The 17106-nt window shown below is 42.1% G+C and overlaps 1 protein-coding gene across 1 annotated transcript in view; it reads right to left on the bottom strand.

Moving 5' to 3' along the window:
* The window catches only part of LOC139753600 (potassium voltage-gated channel protein Shaw-like), a 47803-nt gene extending 40774 nt beyond the window's left edge, over positions 1–7029 (bottom strand). The window contains exon 1 of the mRNA XM_071670222.1: positions 5985–7029. Coding sequence (XP_071526323.1) covers positions 5985–6044 — 60 coding nt within the window. The 5' untranslated portion in view covers positions 6045–7029. The remainder of the gene's footprint in view (positions 1–5984) is intronic.
* Between the last annotated feature and the right edge of the window lie 10077 nt (positions 7030–17106).

Raw genomic sequence — 17106 nt, 5'->3', positions numbered from 1 at the left:
GCCTTGCCCTTCCCGAAGCTATCTTACACTCGGTTAGCGTCTTACCCTGACCCTGGCTGTCGTATCCTGACCCTGGCTGTCTTACTCTGATATTGGCTGTCTTATTCTTACCCTGGCTGTCTTACCCTGACCCTGGCTGTCTTATCCTGACCCTACCTGTCTTACCCTGACCATGGCTGTCTTATTCTGACCCTGGCTGCTTTACTCTGACCCTGGCTGTCCTACCCTGACCCTGGCTGTCTTACCCTGACCCTGGCTGTCTTCCTCTGACTCTGGCTGTCTTAAATTAAACCTGGCTGTCTTACTCTGACCCTGGCTGCATTCCTCTTACCCTGGCTGTCTAAACCTGACCCTGGCTGTTGAAACCTGGCCCTGGCTGTCTTAATCTGATCCTGGTTGTCTTACCTTGACTCTGGCTACCTTACCCTGGCCCAGGGTATCTTACCCTGACCCTGGCTACCTTACCCTGTCCCAGGCTGTCTTACCCTGACCTTGGCTGTCTTATCCTGACTCTGGCTGTATTACCCTGACACTGGCTTTCTTACCCTGCCCCTGCCTGTCTTACCTAACCCTGGCTGTATTACCCTGACCCTGGCTGTCTTAACCTGACCCTGGCTGGCTTATCTTGACCTTGGCTGTCTTACCTTGACTCTGGTTACCTTACCCTGATCCAAGCTGTCTTACCCTGACCATGGCAGTCTTACCCTGACCCTGGCTGTCTTAACCTGACCATGGCTGTCTTACCCTGACCATGGCAGTCTTACCCTGACCCTGGCTGTCTTAACCTGACCATGGCTGTCTTCCTCTAACCCTGGCTGTATTCCTCTGACCATGGCTGTATAAACCTGACCCTGGCTGTCTTAACCTGACTCTGGCTGTCTTACCTTGACCCTGGCTACCTTACCCTGACCCAGGGTATCTTACCCTGACACTGGTTACCTTACCCTGTCCCAGGCTGTCTTACCCTGACCCTGGCTGTCTTATCCTGACCCTGGCTGTCTTATCCTGTCTCTGGCTGTATTACCCTGACCTTGGCTTTCTTACCCTGACCCTGGCTGTCTTACCTAACCCTGGCTGTTTTACCCTGACTCTGGCTGTCTTATCCCGACCCTGGCTGTCTTAATCCGACTTTGCCTGTCTAATTCTGATCCTCACTACCTTTCTCTGACCCTCGCTGACTTACTCTGACCTTGGCTGTCTTACCCTGACCCATGCTGTCTTACTCTGACCTTGGCTGTCTTATCCTGACCCTGGCTGTCATACACTGAACCTGGCTGTCTCACTTTGATCTTGGCTGTCTTACTCTGACCTAGGATGTCGTACTTTGACCCTGGTTGTCTTACCATGACCCTGGCTGTCTTACCGTGACCCTGGCTGTCTTACTCTGACCCTGGCTGTCTTACCGTGACCCTGGCTGTCTTACTCTGACCCTGGCTGTCTTACCCTGACCCTGACTGTCTTACTCTGACGCTGGCTGTCTTACTCCGACCCTGGGTGTCTTATCCTGACCCTTGCTGTCCTACTCTGACCTTGGATGTCTTACTATGACCCTGGGTGTCTTACTCTGACCCTGACTGTCTTATCCTGACCCTGGCTGTCTTACTCTGACCTTGGATGTCTTACTCTGATCCTAGCTGTCTTACTCTGACCTTGGATGTCTTACTCTGACCCTGGATGTCTTATCCTGACCCTGGCTGTCTTACTCTGACCTTGGATGTCTTACTCTGACCCTGGATGTCTTACTCTGACCCTGGCTGTCTTATCCTGCTTCTGGTTGTCTTATCCTGCCCCTGGTTGTCTTATCCTGACCCTGGGTGTCTTACTCTGACCTTGGATGTCTTACTCTGATCCTGGCTGCCTTATCCTGCCCCTGGTTGTCTTATCCTGACCCTGGCTGTCTTACTCTGACCTTGGATGTCTTACTCTGACCCTGGCTGTCTTATCCTGACCCTGGCTGTCTTACTCTGACCTTGGATGTCTTACTCTGACCTTGGATGTCTTACTCTGATCTTGGATGTCTTACGCTGATCCTGGCTGTCTTATCCTGCCCCTTGTTGTCTTATCCTGACCCTGGCTGTCTTACTCTGACCTTGGATGTCTTACTCTGACCCTGGCTGTCTTATCCTGACCCTGGCTGTCTTACTCTGACCTTGGATGTCTTACTCTGACCTTGGATGTCTTACTCTGACCTTGGATGTCTTACGCTGATCCTGGCTGTCTTATCCTGCCCCTGGTTGTCTTATCCTGACCCTGGCTGTCTTACTCTGACCATGGCTGTCTTACCGTGACCCTGGCTGTCTTATCCTGACCCTGGCTGCCTTACTCAGACCCTGACTGTCTTATTCTGACTCTGGCTGTCTTACTCTGACCCTGACTGTCTTATCCTGACCCTGTTTGTCTTACTCAGACCCTGGATGTCTTACCTTGACCCTGACTGTCTTACCCTGACCCTGGCTGTCTTACTTTGACCCTGAATGTCTTACTCAGACCCTGGTTGTCTTACCCTGACCCTGGCTGTCTTACTCTGACCCTGGCTGTCTTACTCTGACCCTGGCTGTCTTACCCTGACCCTGGTTGTCTTACCCTGACCCTGGCTGTCTTACTCTGACTCTGGCTGTCTTACTCAGACCCTGGTTGTCTTACCCTGACCCTGGCTGTCTTACTCTGACCCTGATTGTCTTATCCTGACCCTGGGTGTCTTACCCTGACCATGGCTGTCTTACTCTGACCCTGGCTGTCTTACCCTGACCCTGGCTGTCTTACTCTGACCCTGGATATCTTACCCTGACCCTGGTTGTCTTACTCTGACCTTGGCTGTCTTACTCAGACCCTGACTGTCTTACTCTAACCCTGGCTTCTTACTCTGACCATGGCTGTCTTACTCTGACCCTGGCTGTCTTACCCTGACCATGACTCTCTTACCCTGACCCTGGCTGTCTTACTCTGACCCTTACTTTGATCTTGACTGTCTTACTCTAACCCTGGCTGTCTTACCCTGACCCTGGCTGTCTTACACTGACCCCGTCTTTCTTACTCTGACCCAGGCTGTCTTAATCTGTTCCTAGATGTCTTAACCTGACCCTGGCTGTCTTATTCTGACGCTGGCTGTCTTACTCTGACCCTGGCTGTCTTATCCTGACCCTGACTGTCTTACTCTGACCCTGGCTGTCTTACTCTGACCCTGGTTGTCATACCCTGACCCTGGCTGTCTTACCTTGATCCTGGCTGTCTTACTCTGACCCAGGCTGTCTTATCCTGACCCTAGCTGTCTTACTGACCCTGGTTGTCTTTCCCTGACCCTGGCTGTCTTACCCTGACCCTGGTTGTCTTACTCTGACCCTGGCTGTCTTATCTTGACCCTTGCTGTCTTACTCTGACCCTGGTTGTATCATCCTGAACCTGGCTGTCTTATCCTGACTCTGGCTGTATTACACCTGACCCTGGCTTTCGTACCCTGACCCTACCTGTCTTACCTAGCCCTGGCTGTCTTACCCTGACCCTGGCTGTCTTACCGAGACTCTGGATGTCTTATCCTGACTCTGGCTGTATTACCCTGACACTGGCTTTCTTACCCTGACCCTGGCTTTCGTACCCTGACCCTACCTGTCTTACTTAACCCTGGCTGTCTTACCCTGACCCTGGCTGTCTTACTCTGGCCTTGGATGTCTCACTCTGACCTTGGCTGTCTTATCCTGACCCTGGCTGTCTTAATCTGGCAGTCTTATTCTGACCCTGGCTGTCTTATCCTGACCCTGGCTGTCTTATCCTGACCCTGGCTGTCTTACTCTGACCCTGGCTGTATCATCCTGAACCTGGCTGTCTTACCCTGACCCTGGTTGTCTTACCCTGACCCTGGCTGTCTTATCCTGACCCTTGCTGTCTTACTCTGACCCTGGTTGTATCACCCTGACCCTGGCTGTCTTACTCTGGCCTTGGATGTCTCACTCTGACCTTGGCTGTCTTACTCTGACCCTAGCTGTCTTAATCTGGCAGTCTTATTCTGACCTTGGCTGTCTTACTCTGACCCTGGCTGTCTTAATCTGGCAGTCTTATTCTGACCCTGGCTGTCTTATCCTGACCCTGGCTGTCTTATCCTGACCCTTGCTGTCTTACTCTGACCCTGGTTGTATCATCCTGACCCTGGCTTTCGTACCCTGACCCTAGCTGTCTTACTTAACCCTGGCTGTCTTACCCTGACCCTGGCTGTCTTAATCTGGCAGTCTTATTCTGACCCTGGCTGTCTTATCCTGACCCTGGCTGTCTTACTCTGACCCTGGATGTCTTACCCTGACCCTGGCTGTCTTACCCTGACCCTGCCTGTCTTACCTAACCCTGGCTGTCTTACTCCGATCCAGGCTGTCTTACTCTGACCCTGGCTGTCTTACTCTGACCCTGGCTCTCTTATCCTGACTTTGGCTGTCTTACTCTGACCCTGGATGTCTTACTCTGACGCTGGCTTTCTTACCCTGACCCTGGCTGTCTTATCCTGACCCTGGCTGTCTTACTTTGACCCCCCTGGTTGTCTTACCGTGACCCTGGCTGTCTTATCCTGACCCTGGCTGTTTTACTCTGACCCTGACTGTCTTACCCTGACCTTGGCTGTCTTACTCTGACCTTGTATGTCTTACTCTGACGCTGGCCGTCTTACTCTGACCCTGGCTGTTTTACTCTGACCCTGACTGTCTTACCCTGACCTTGGCTGTCTTACTCTGACCTTGGATATCTTACTCTGACGCTGGCTGTCTTACTCTGACCCTGGCTGTCTTACCCTGACCTTGGCTGTCTTACCCTGACATTGGCTGTCTTACTCTGACCTTGGATGTCTTACTCTGATCCAGGCTGTCTTACTCTGTCCCTGGCTGTCTTACTCTGTCCCTGGCTGTCTTAACCTGGCAGTCTTATTCTGACCCTGGCTGTCTTACTCTGACCCTTGTTGTCTTATCCTGACCCTGGCTGTCTTACTCTGACCCTGGTTGTCTTATCCTGACCTTGGCTGTCTTACTCTGACCCTGGCTGTCTTATCCTGAATGTCTTACCCTTACCCTGTCTGTCTTACTCTGACCTTAGATGTTTTTCTCTGATCCTGGCTGTCTTACTCTGTCCCTGGTTGTCTTTCCCTGGCAGTCTTATCCTGACCCTGGCTGTCTTACTCTGACCCTGGCAGTCTTATCCTGACCCTGACTGTCTTACTCTGACCCTGGCAGTCTTATCCTGACCCTGGCTGTCTTACTCTGACCTTGGATGTCTTACCCTGACCCTGGTTGTCTTACTCTGACCCTGGCTGTCTTATCCTGACCCTGGTTGTCTTACTCTGACCCTGGCTGTCTTACTCTGACCTTGGATGTCTTACCCTGACCCTGGTTGTCTTACCCTGACCTGGCTGTCTTATCCTAACCCTGGTTGTCTTACTCTGACCCTGGCTGTCTTACTCTGACCCTGGCTGTCTTATCCTGACCCTGGTTGTCTTACTCTGACCCTGGCTGTCTTACTCTGACCCTGGCTGTCTTACTCTGACATTGACTGTCTTATTCTGGTCCTGGCTGTCCTACTCATATCCTGGATGTCTTACCCTGACCCTGGCTGTCATACTCTGATCCTGGCTGTCTTACCCAGACCAAGACTCTCTTACCCTGATCCTGGATGTCATACACTGACTCTTGCTGTCTTACTTTGATCTTGGCTGTCTTACTCTAACCCTGGCTGTCTTACTGTGACCCTGGCTGTCTTACCGTGACCCTGGTTGTCTTACCGTGACCCTGGCTGTCATATCTCTGACCAGTGCTGTCTTACCCTATCCCTGATTGTCTTACCCTGAAATTGGCTATCTTACAATGACCCGGGCTGGCCGTCCAAGCCTGGTGATGACTTCTACCCCCACAGCTGATGTTGTGATCACAGTATAAACAACAATGTTAGGCACATTACTGACCAACCGGTCATGATCACACTAGGAACATGATGTTTGGTCACAAGTGTTGTCTTACCTTATATGTTTCATGTCTTATACCACCCACATTGAGGACGACCCTGTTCTCGGCGTCCATGGCTGTGTGGGAGGCAGGTCAAGAGAGGTCGTGTGTCTGATGTGGCAAAGTTCCTCCGGTCAGGTAGTGGATGCATCACTCCTCCCCCGCCACCTCATCCCTTCCTGCAATATAGAATCCTCAGCTATATATATATATATATATAGAGAGAGAGAGAGAGAGAGAGAGAGAGAGAGAGAGAGAGACAGGAGGTCAAGAGAAAGGTGCAAGAGGTGAAAAAAAGGGCAAATGAGAGTTGGGGTGAGAAAGTATCATTAAATTTTAGGGAGAATAAAAAGATGTTCTGGAAGGAGGTAAATAAAGTGCGTAAGACAAGGGAGCAAATGGGAACTTCAGTGAAGGGCGCAAATGGGGAGGTGATAACAAGTAGTGGTGATGTGAGGAGATGGAGTGAGTATTTTGAAGGTTTGTTGAATGTGTTTGATGATAGAGTGGCAGATATAGGGTGTTTTGGTCAAGGTGGTGTGCAAAGTGAGAGGGTTAGAGAAAATGATTTGGTAAACAGAGAAGAGGTAGTAAAAGCTTTGCGGAAGATGAAAGCCGGCAAGGCAGCAGGTTTGGATGGTATTGCAGTGGAATTTATTAAAAAAGGGGGTGACTGTATTGTTGACTGGTTGGTAAGGTTATTTAATGTATGTATGACTCATGGTGAGGTGCCTGAGGATTGGCGGAATGCGTGCATAGTGCCATTGTACAAAGGCAAAGGGGATAAGAGTGAGTGCTAAAATTACAGAGGTATAAGTTTGTTGAGTATTCCTGGTAAATTATATGGGAGGGTATTGATTGAGAGGGTGAAGGCATGTACAGAGCATCAGATTGGGGAAGAGCAGTGTGGTTTCAGAAAAGGTAGAGGATGTGTGGATCAGGTGTTTGCTTTGAAGAATGTATGTGAGAAATACTTAGAAAAGCAAATGGATTTGTATGTAGCATTTATGGATCTGGAGAAGGCATATGATAGAGTTGATAGAGATGCTCTGTGGAAGGTATTAAGAATATATGGTGTGGGAGGAAAGTTGTTAGAAGCAGTGAAAAGTTTTTATCGAGGATGTAAGGCATGTGTACGTGTAGGAAGAGAGGAAAGTGATTGGTTCTCAGTGAATGTAGGTTTGCGGCAGGGGTGTGTGATGTCTCCATGGTTGTTTAATTTGTTTATGGATGGGGTTGTTAGGGAGGTAAATGCAAGAGTTTTGGAAAGAGGGGCAAGTATGAAGTCTGTTGGGGATGAGAGAGCTTGGGAAGTGAGTCAGTTGTTGTTCGCTGATGATACAGCGCTGGTGGCTGATTCATGTGAGAAACTGCAGAAGTATGACTGAGTTTGGTAAAGTGTGTGGAGGAAGAAAGTTAAGAGTAAATGTGAATAAGAGCAAGGTTATTAGGTACAGTAGGGTTGAGGGTCAAGTCAATTGGGAGGTGAGTTTGAATGGAGAAAAACTGGAGGAAGTGAAGTGTTTTAGATATCTGGGAGTGGATCTGGCAGCGGATGGAACCATGGAAGCGGAAGTGGATCATAGGGTGGGGGAGGGGGTGAAAATTCTGGGGGCCTTGAAGAATGTGTGGAAGTCGAGAACATTATCTCGGAAAGCAAAAATGGGTATGTTTGAAGGAATAGTGGTTCCAACAATGTTGTATGGTTGCGAGGCGTGGGCTATGGATAGAGTTGTGCGCAGGAGGATGGATGTGCTGGAAATGAGATGTTTGAGGACAATGTGTGGTGTGAGGTGGTTTGATCGAGTAAGTAACGTAAGGGTAAGAGAGATGTGAGGAAATAAAAAGAGCGTAGTTGAGAGAGCAGAAGAGGGTGTTTTGAAGTGGTTTGGGCACATGGAGAGAATGAGTGAGGAAAGATTGACCAAGAGGATATATGTGTCGGAGGTGGAGGGAACGAGGAGAAGAGGGAGACCAAATTGGAGGTGGAAAGATGGAGTGAAAAAGATTTTGTGTGATCGGGGCCTGAACATGCAGGAGGGTGAAAGGAGGGCAAGGAATAGAGTGAATTGGAGCGATGTGGTATACCGGGGTTGACGTGCTGTCAGTGGATTGAATCAAGGCATGTGAAGCGTCTGGGGTAAACCATGGAAAGTTGTGTAGGTATGTATATTTGCGTGTGTGGACGTATGTATATAGATGTGTATGGGGGGGGGGGGGGTTGGGCCATTTCTTTCGTCTGTTTCCTTGCGCTACCTCGCAAACGCGGGAGACAGCGACAAAGTATAAAAAAAAAATATATATATATTTATATATATGAGAATGAGTCAGAAAAGATTGACCAAGAGGATATATGTGTCAGAGGTGGAGGGAAGGAGGAGAAGTGGGAGACCAAATTGGAGGTGGAAAGATGGAGTGAAAAAGATCTTGAGTGATCGGGGCCTGAACATGCAGGAGAGTGAAAGGCGTGCAAGGAATAGGGTGAATTGGAACGATGTGGTAAACCGGGGTCGACGTGCTGTCAATGGATTGAATCAGGGCATGCGAAGCGTCTGGGGTAAACCATGGAAAATTCTGTGGGGCCTGGATGTGGAAAGGGAGCTGTGGTTTCGGTGCATTATTACATGACAGCTAGAGACTGAGTGTGAACGAATGGGGCCTTTGTTGTCTTTTCCTAGCGCTACCTCGCACACATGAGGGGGGGGGAGGGGGTGGTTATTCCATGTGTGGCGAGGTGGCGTTGGGAATAAATAAAGGCAGACAGTATGAATTGTGTACATGTGTTTATATGTATATGTCTGTGTGTGTACATATATGTGCACACTGAGATGTATAGGTATGTATACTTGCGTGTGTGGACGTGTATGCTAACAGCCAGGATCGAACCTGGGACCCCTTGTGCAAGAGACAGGCATGCTAACCGCTAGGCTAAGGGACTGTATAATATCAGCTGGCTATGTGTTCTGTTCGGGAACAACCGATAGACCCCGTTGCTCACCATAGTGAGACGAAGGGTATTCGAGTACTTAGTATTTCGAATAGTTGTTTCCTATTATACAGTCCCTTAGCCTAGTCTCTTGCACAAGGGGTCCCAGGTTCGATCCTGGCAGTTGGAGCTTTGTATGATATATATATATATATATATATATATATATATATATATATATATATATATATATATATATATATATATCACATCAACCAACACGACTGCAATATCATTAAGCATTATAGAAATATTGTTCTTAACACAACACCCATCCCTATTGTTCTTAATACAACCATCCCTATTGTTCTTAATACAACAACCATCCCTATTGTTCTTAATACAACCATCCCTATTGTTCTTAATACAACAATCCCTATTGTTCTTAATACAACAACCATCCCTATTGTTCTTAACACAACCATCCCTATTGTTCTTAATACAACAACCATCCCTATTGTTCTTAATACAACCATCCCTATTGTTCTTAACACAACCATCCCTATTGTTCTTAATACAACAACCATCCCTATTGTTCTTAACACAACCATCCCTATTGTTCTTAATACAACAATCCCTATTGTTCTTAATACAACAACCATCCCTATTGTTCTTAATACAACAACCATCCCTATTGTTCTTAATACAACAACCATCCCTATTGTTCTTAATACAACAACCATCCCTATTGTTCTTAATACAACAATCATCCCTATTGTTCTTAATACAACACCCATCGCTATTGTTCTTAACACAACCATCCCTATTGTTCTTAATACAACAACCATCCCTATTGTTCTTAATACAACAACCATCCCTATTGTTCTTAATACAACACTCATCCCTATTGTTCTTAATACAACAACCATCGCTATTGTTCTTAACACAACAACCATCCCTATTGTTCTTAATACAACAACCATCCCTATTGTTTTTAATACAACAACCATCCCTATTGTTCTTAATACAACAACCATCCCTATTGTTCTTAATACAACAACCATCCCTATTGCTCTTAATCCAAGAATCATCCCTATTGTTCTTAATACAACAACCATCCCTATTGTTCTTAATACAACAACCATCCCTATTGTTCTTAATACAACAACCATCCCTATTGTTTTAATACAACAACCATCCCTATTGTTCTTAATACAACAACCATCCCTATTGTTCTTAATACAACAACCATCCCTATTGTTCTTAATACAACAACCATCCCTATTGTTCTTAATACAACAACCATCCCTATTGTTCTTAATACAACAACCATCCCTATTGTTCTTAATACAACAACCATCCTATTGTTCTTAATACAACAACCATCCCTATTGTTCTTAATACAACAACCATCCCTATTGTTCTTAATACAACAACCATCCCTATTGTTCTTATAAAACAACCATCCCCTATTGTTCTTAATACAACAACCATCCCTATTGTTCTTAATACAACACCATCCCTATTGTTCTTAATACAACACCATCCCTATTGTTCTTAATACAACAACCATCCCTATTGTTCTTAATACAACAACCATCCCTATTGTTCTTAATACAACAACCATCCCTATTGTTCTTATACAACACCCATCCCTATTGTTCTTAATACAACAACCATCCCTATTGTTCTTAATACAACAACCATCCCTATTGTTCTTAATACAACAACCATCCCTATTCAACCTCCCTGTTCTTAATACAACAACCATCCCTATTGTTCTTAATACAACAACCATCCCTATTGTTCTTAATACAACAACCCATCCCTATTGTTCTTAATACAACCATCCCTATTGTTCTTAATACAACAACCATCCCTATTGTTCTTAATACAACAACCATCCCTATTGTTCTTAATACAACAACCATCCCTATTGTTCTTAATACAACAACCATCCCTATTGTTCTTAATACAACAACCATCCTATTGTTCTTAATACAACAACCATCCCTATTGTTCTTAATACAACAACCATCCCTATTGTTCTTAATACAACAACCATCCCTATTGTTCTTAATACAACAACCATCCCTATTGTTCTTAATACAACAACCATCCCTATTGTTCTTAATACAACAACCATCCCTATTGTTCTTAATACAACAACCATCCCTATTGTTCTTAATACAACAACCATCCCTATTGTTCTTATACAATCGTGGTAACCATCCCTATTGTTCTTAATACAACAACCATCCCTATTGTTCTTAATACAACAACCATCCCTATTGTTCTTAATACAACAACCATCCCTATTGTTTCTTATCAACAACCATCTCTATTGTTCTTAATACAACAACCATCCCTATTGTTCTTAATACAACAACCATCCCTATTGTTCTTAATACAACAACCATCCCTATTGTTCTTAATACAACAACCATCCCTATTGTTCTTAATACAACAACCATCCCTATTGTTCTTAATACAACAACCATCCCTATTGTTCTTAATACAACAACCATCCCTATTGTTCTTAATACAACAACCATATTGTTCTTAATACAACAACCATCCCTATTGTTCTTAATACAACAACCATCCCTATTGTTCTTAATACAACAACCATCCCTATTGTTCTTAATACAACAACCATCCCTATTGTTCTTAATACAACAACCATCCCTATTGTTCTTAATACAACAACCATCCCTATTGTTCTTAATACAACAACCATCCCTATTGTTCTTAATACAACAACCATCCCTATTGTTCTTAATACAACAACCATCCCTATTGTTCTTAATACAACAACCATCCCTATTGTTCTTAATACAACAACCATCCCTATTGTTCTTAATACAACAACCATCCCTATTGTTCTTAATACAACAACCATCCCTATTGTTCTTAATACAACAACCATCCCTATTGTTCTTAATACAACAACCATCCCTATTGTCTTAATACAACCATCCTATTGTTCTTAATACAACAACCATCCCTATTGTTCTTAATACAACAACCATCCCTATTGTTCTTAATACAACAACCATCCCTATTGTTCTTAATACAACAACCATCCCTATTGTTCTTAATACAACAACCATCCCTATTGTTCTTAATACAACAACCATCCCTATTGTTCTTAATATTGTTCTTAATACAACCATCCTATTGATCTTAAGAAAACAACCATCCCTATTGTTCTTAATACAATCAACCATCCTATTGTTCTTAATACAACAACCATCCCTATTGTTCTTAATACAACAACCATCCCTATTGTTCTTAATACAACAACCATCCCTATTGCTTCTTGAATACAGCAACCATCCCTATGTTCTTAATACAACAACCATCCTATTGTTTTCTTAATACAACAACCATCCCTATTGGTTCTTAATACAACAAAACTCATACCCTATTGTTCGTAATACAACAACCATCCCTATTGTTATTAATACAACTAACCATCCCTATTGTTCTTAAGTACAACAACCATCCCTATTGTTCTTAATACAACCATCCCTATTGATCTTAATACAACAACCATCCCTATTGTTCTTAATACAACAACCATCCCTATTGTTCTTAATACAACAACCATCCCTATTGTTCTTAATACAACAACCATCCCTATTGTTCTTAATACAACAACCATCCCTATTGCTCTTAATACAGCAACCATCCCTATTGTTCTTAATACAACAACCATCCCTATTGGTTCTTATACAACTAACATCCCTATTGCTCTTAATACAACAACCATCCCTATTGTTCTTAATACAACACCCATCCCTATTGTTCTTAATACAACAACCATCCCTATTGTTCTTAATACAACAACCATCCCTATTGTTCTTAATACAACACCCATCCCTATTGTTCTTAATACAACAACCATCCCTATTGTTCTTAATACAACAACCATCCCTATTGCTCTTAATACAACAACCATCCCTATTGTTCTTAATACAACAACCATCCCTATTGTTCTTAATACAACACCCATCCCTATTGTTCTTAATACAACAACCATCCCTATTGTTCTTAATACAACACCCATCCCTATTGTTCTTAATACAACAACCATCCCTATTGTTCTTAATACAACAACCATCCCTATTGTTCCTAATACAACAACCATCCCTATTGTTCTTAATACAACACACATCCCTATTGTTCTTAATACAACAACCATCCCTATTGTTCTTAATACAACACCCATCCCTATTGTTCTTAATACAACAACAATCCCTATTGTTCCTAATACAACAACCATTCTTATTGTTCTTAATTCAAGAACCACCCTTGATTTTCATAATACAACACCCATCCCTATCATTCTTAATACAACGACCATCCATACTGTTCATAATACAACAACCATCCTTATTGTTCTAGACTGTATCACACGATGAGGCTGTACATCTACTGTAGTGTACAACAGTCTATTGTTGAGCTACTGTCCTGTACAAGTGTACCATACAGCTAGTGTAGTGCACCGCCTGTCTACTGTACAGCTGCTATAGTGTACAACAGCCTATTGTAGAGTACGACATTCTACTGTACAGTTACTGTGATATACAATAGTGTACTATACAGTAATTTTTGTATAAAACAGTTTACAGTTTAGTTACTGCGGTATACAACGGTGCACTATACAGTTATTGTTGTATAACTCAGTTTACTGTTTAGCTACTGCAGTATCCAACGATGTACTATATAGTTACTATGCTATAAAATAGTTTAATATGCAGCTATGGTGTTATACAACGGTGTAATATACAGTAACTGTGGAATAAAACAATTTACTGGACATTTACTGTGGTATACAATGGTATACCATACCAATACTGTGGTATACAACGGCATACTATACAGTTACCATGATATAAAACGTTTGATATGCAATTATTGTGTTATTCATCTGTGTACTAAACAGGTACAGTGGTATACAATGGTGTACTTTACAGTTAAAATGGTATACAATGGTGTACTTTAGTTAATATGGTAAACACTTTACTGTACAGTTACTGAGGTATACAACAGTTTAAAGTTACTGTGGTACAGAATGGTGAACTTTACAGTTATTCTTATATAACGGTGTACTATACAGTTACTGTGGTATACAATGGTGTACTACACAGTTACTTTGGTATACAACGGTATAATATAGTTATCGTGGTATACAACATTTTATTGTAGTTACTGTGGTATACAACAGTGTACTACACAGTTACTGTGGTATACAACAATTTACTGTACAGTTACTATGATATACAATGTACAATACAGTTACTGTGGTATACAAAAGTTTACTGTACAGTTACTGTGGTAAACAACAGTGTACTATAAAGTTATTGTAGTATACAACGGTGCACTATACAGTTACTGTGGTATACAACGATTTACTACAATTAATTTGGTATACAATGGTGTACTTTAGTTTCTGCAGTATACAAGGGTGTGCTATATAGTTACTGTGGTATATAAGTGTACTAGACACTTATTGCGGTATACAGCAGTTTACTGTACAGTTAATGAGGTATACAACGGCATACTATACAGCTACAGTGGTATACAACAGCTTACAGTTATTGAAGTATACAAAAGTGTAATATAAGTTACTGTGGCATGCAATGGTGTAATACAGTTACTGTGGTATACAGCATTGCACTATACAGTTACTGTAGTATATAAAGGTGAGCTATAATTCACTGTTTCTTCAACGGAGTACTAAACAATTATTGTGGTATACAGTTGTTTACTAGTTACTGTGGTATACAACGGTGTACTACAGTTTCTGTGGTATACAACAGTTTATTGAACAGTTACTGTGGTATACAACGATGTATTATACAAATACTATGGTATACAAGCTTATTGTACAGTTACTGTAGTATAAAATGGTGTTACATAGAGTTACTGTGGTATAAAACAGTTAATTATACAGTTACTGTGGTATACAAGTGTATTGTACAGTTACTGTGGTATACAACACTTTAATGTACGGTTACTGTGATATACAACGGTGTTCTATACAGTTTTGTGTTAAACAGTTTACTCTACAGACACTGTCGTATTCAACGGTGTACTATACAGTTACTGTGGTAAACAAAGGTGTACTATACACTTACTGTGGTATACAACAGTTTATTGTACAGTTCCTGTGGTATACGACGGTGTACTTTAAAGTTACTGTGGTATACAACACTTTACAGTTATTGAAGTATACGAAGGTGTAATATGTAGCTACTGTGGTGCACAACGGTGCACTATATAGTTACAGTGGTATACAACGGTGGAATATACAGTTACTGCGGTATACAATGATGTACAATACAGTTACTGTGGTAAACAACAATGCACTATACAGTTAGTGAGGTACAGAACAATGAACTATATAGTTACTGTGTTATACAAAGGTGTAATGTACAATTACTATGGTACACAGTAGTTTACTACAGTTATTATGGCATACGGCGGTGTACTATACAGTTACTGTGATTTACAATGGTGTACTACACAGTTACTGTGGTATATAACGATGTGGTATACAATAGTTTATTGTACAGTTACTGTATGATACAACGGTATAATACAGTTACTGTGGTATACAACGGTGCACTATAGTTACTGTTGTATACAAGTTTAATGTACAGTTACTGTGGCATACAACGGTGTGCTATAAAGTTACTGTGGTATAAAACATTTAATTGTATAGTTGCTGTGGTATACAACAGTATAAGATAGTTACTGCGATATACAACAGTTTAATGTACAGTTACTGTGGTATACAACGGTGTACTTTGCAGCTATTGTGGTATACAATAATTGATGTACAGTTACTGTAGTATACAATGGTATACGTTAGTTACTTTGATATACAAAGATGTACTATAGTTACTGTAATATACAACAGTGTAATTCACAGTTACTACAGTATACAAGATTACTGTACAGTTATTGTGGTATACAACGGTGTACTATACAGTTACTCTGGTATACAATAGTTACTGTGGTAAACAACAGTGTACTATATAGTTACTGCGGTATACAACAGTTTAATGTACAGTTACTGTGGTATACAACGATGTACTTTGTAGCTATTGTGGTATACAATAGTTTAATGTACAGTTACTGTGGTATACAATGGTATACGTTAGTTACTTTGATATACAGCGATGTACTAAAGTTACTGTAGTATACAACGGTGCACTTTACAGTTGCTGCGGTATACAAGAAGTTTACTGTACAGTTATGGTCGTATACAACGGTATACTATATTTACTGTGGTCTACAACGGTGTATTATAATTACTATGGTATACAACAGTTTAATGTACAGTTACTGTGGTATAGAACAGTTTACTGTACAGTTACTGTGATATACAACGGTATACTATATTTACTGTGGTCTACAACGGTGTATTATAATTACTATGGTATACAACAGTTTAATGTACAGTTACTGTGGTATAAAACAGTTTAATTGACAGTTACTGTGAAATACAACGGTATACTATATTTACTGCTGTCTACAACGGTGTACTATAGTTACTGTGGTATACAGCACTTTAATGTACAGTTACTGTGGTATAGAACAGTTTACTGTACAGTTACTGTGATATACAACGGTATACTATATTTACTGTGGTATACAACGGTGTACTATATAGTTACTGTGGTATACAATGGTGAACTATAGTTACTGTGGTATACAATGGTGAACTATAGTTACTGTGGTATAAATTGGTACACTATACAGTTACTGTGGTATACAACGGTGTACTATACAGTTACTGTGGCATACAACTGTGTACTATACAGTTAATGTTGTATAAAACATTTGGCTCTACAGTTATTATAGTACACAATGGTGTATCATATAGTTACTGTGGTATACAACAGATTACAGTTGCTGTGGTGTACAACGGTGCACCATATAGTTACTGTGGTATACAACGGTGTACTATACAGTTAGTGTGGTATACAAAAGTTCAATGTACAGTTACTGCGGTATACAACGGTGTACTATAAGTTACTGTGGTATACAACAGTTTAATGTACAGTTACTGTGGTATACAACGGTGTACTATAAGTCACTGTGGTTTACAATGGTGCACTATAGATACTGTGGTATACAACGGTGTACTATAAGTTACTGTGGTATACAATGGTGTACTATAGTTACTGTGGTATA

Source organism: Panulirus ornatus, chromosome 15, assembly GCF_036320965.1.
Source record: "Panulirus ornatus isolate Po-2019 chromosome 15, ASM3632096v1, whole genome shotgun sequence".
Lineage (NCBI taxonomy): Eukaryota > Metazoa > Arthropoda > Malacostraca > Decapoda > Palinuridae > Panulirus > Panulirus ornatus.
The sequence above is the reverse complement of the archived record's forward strand: the minus strand, read 5'-3'. Positions and strand labels throughout refer to the sequence as shown.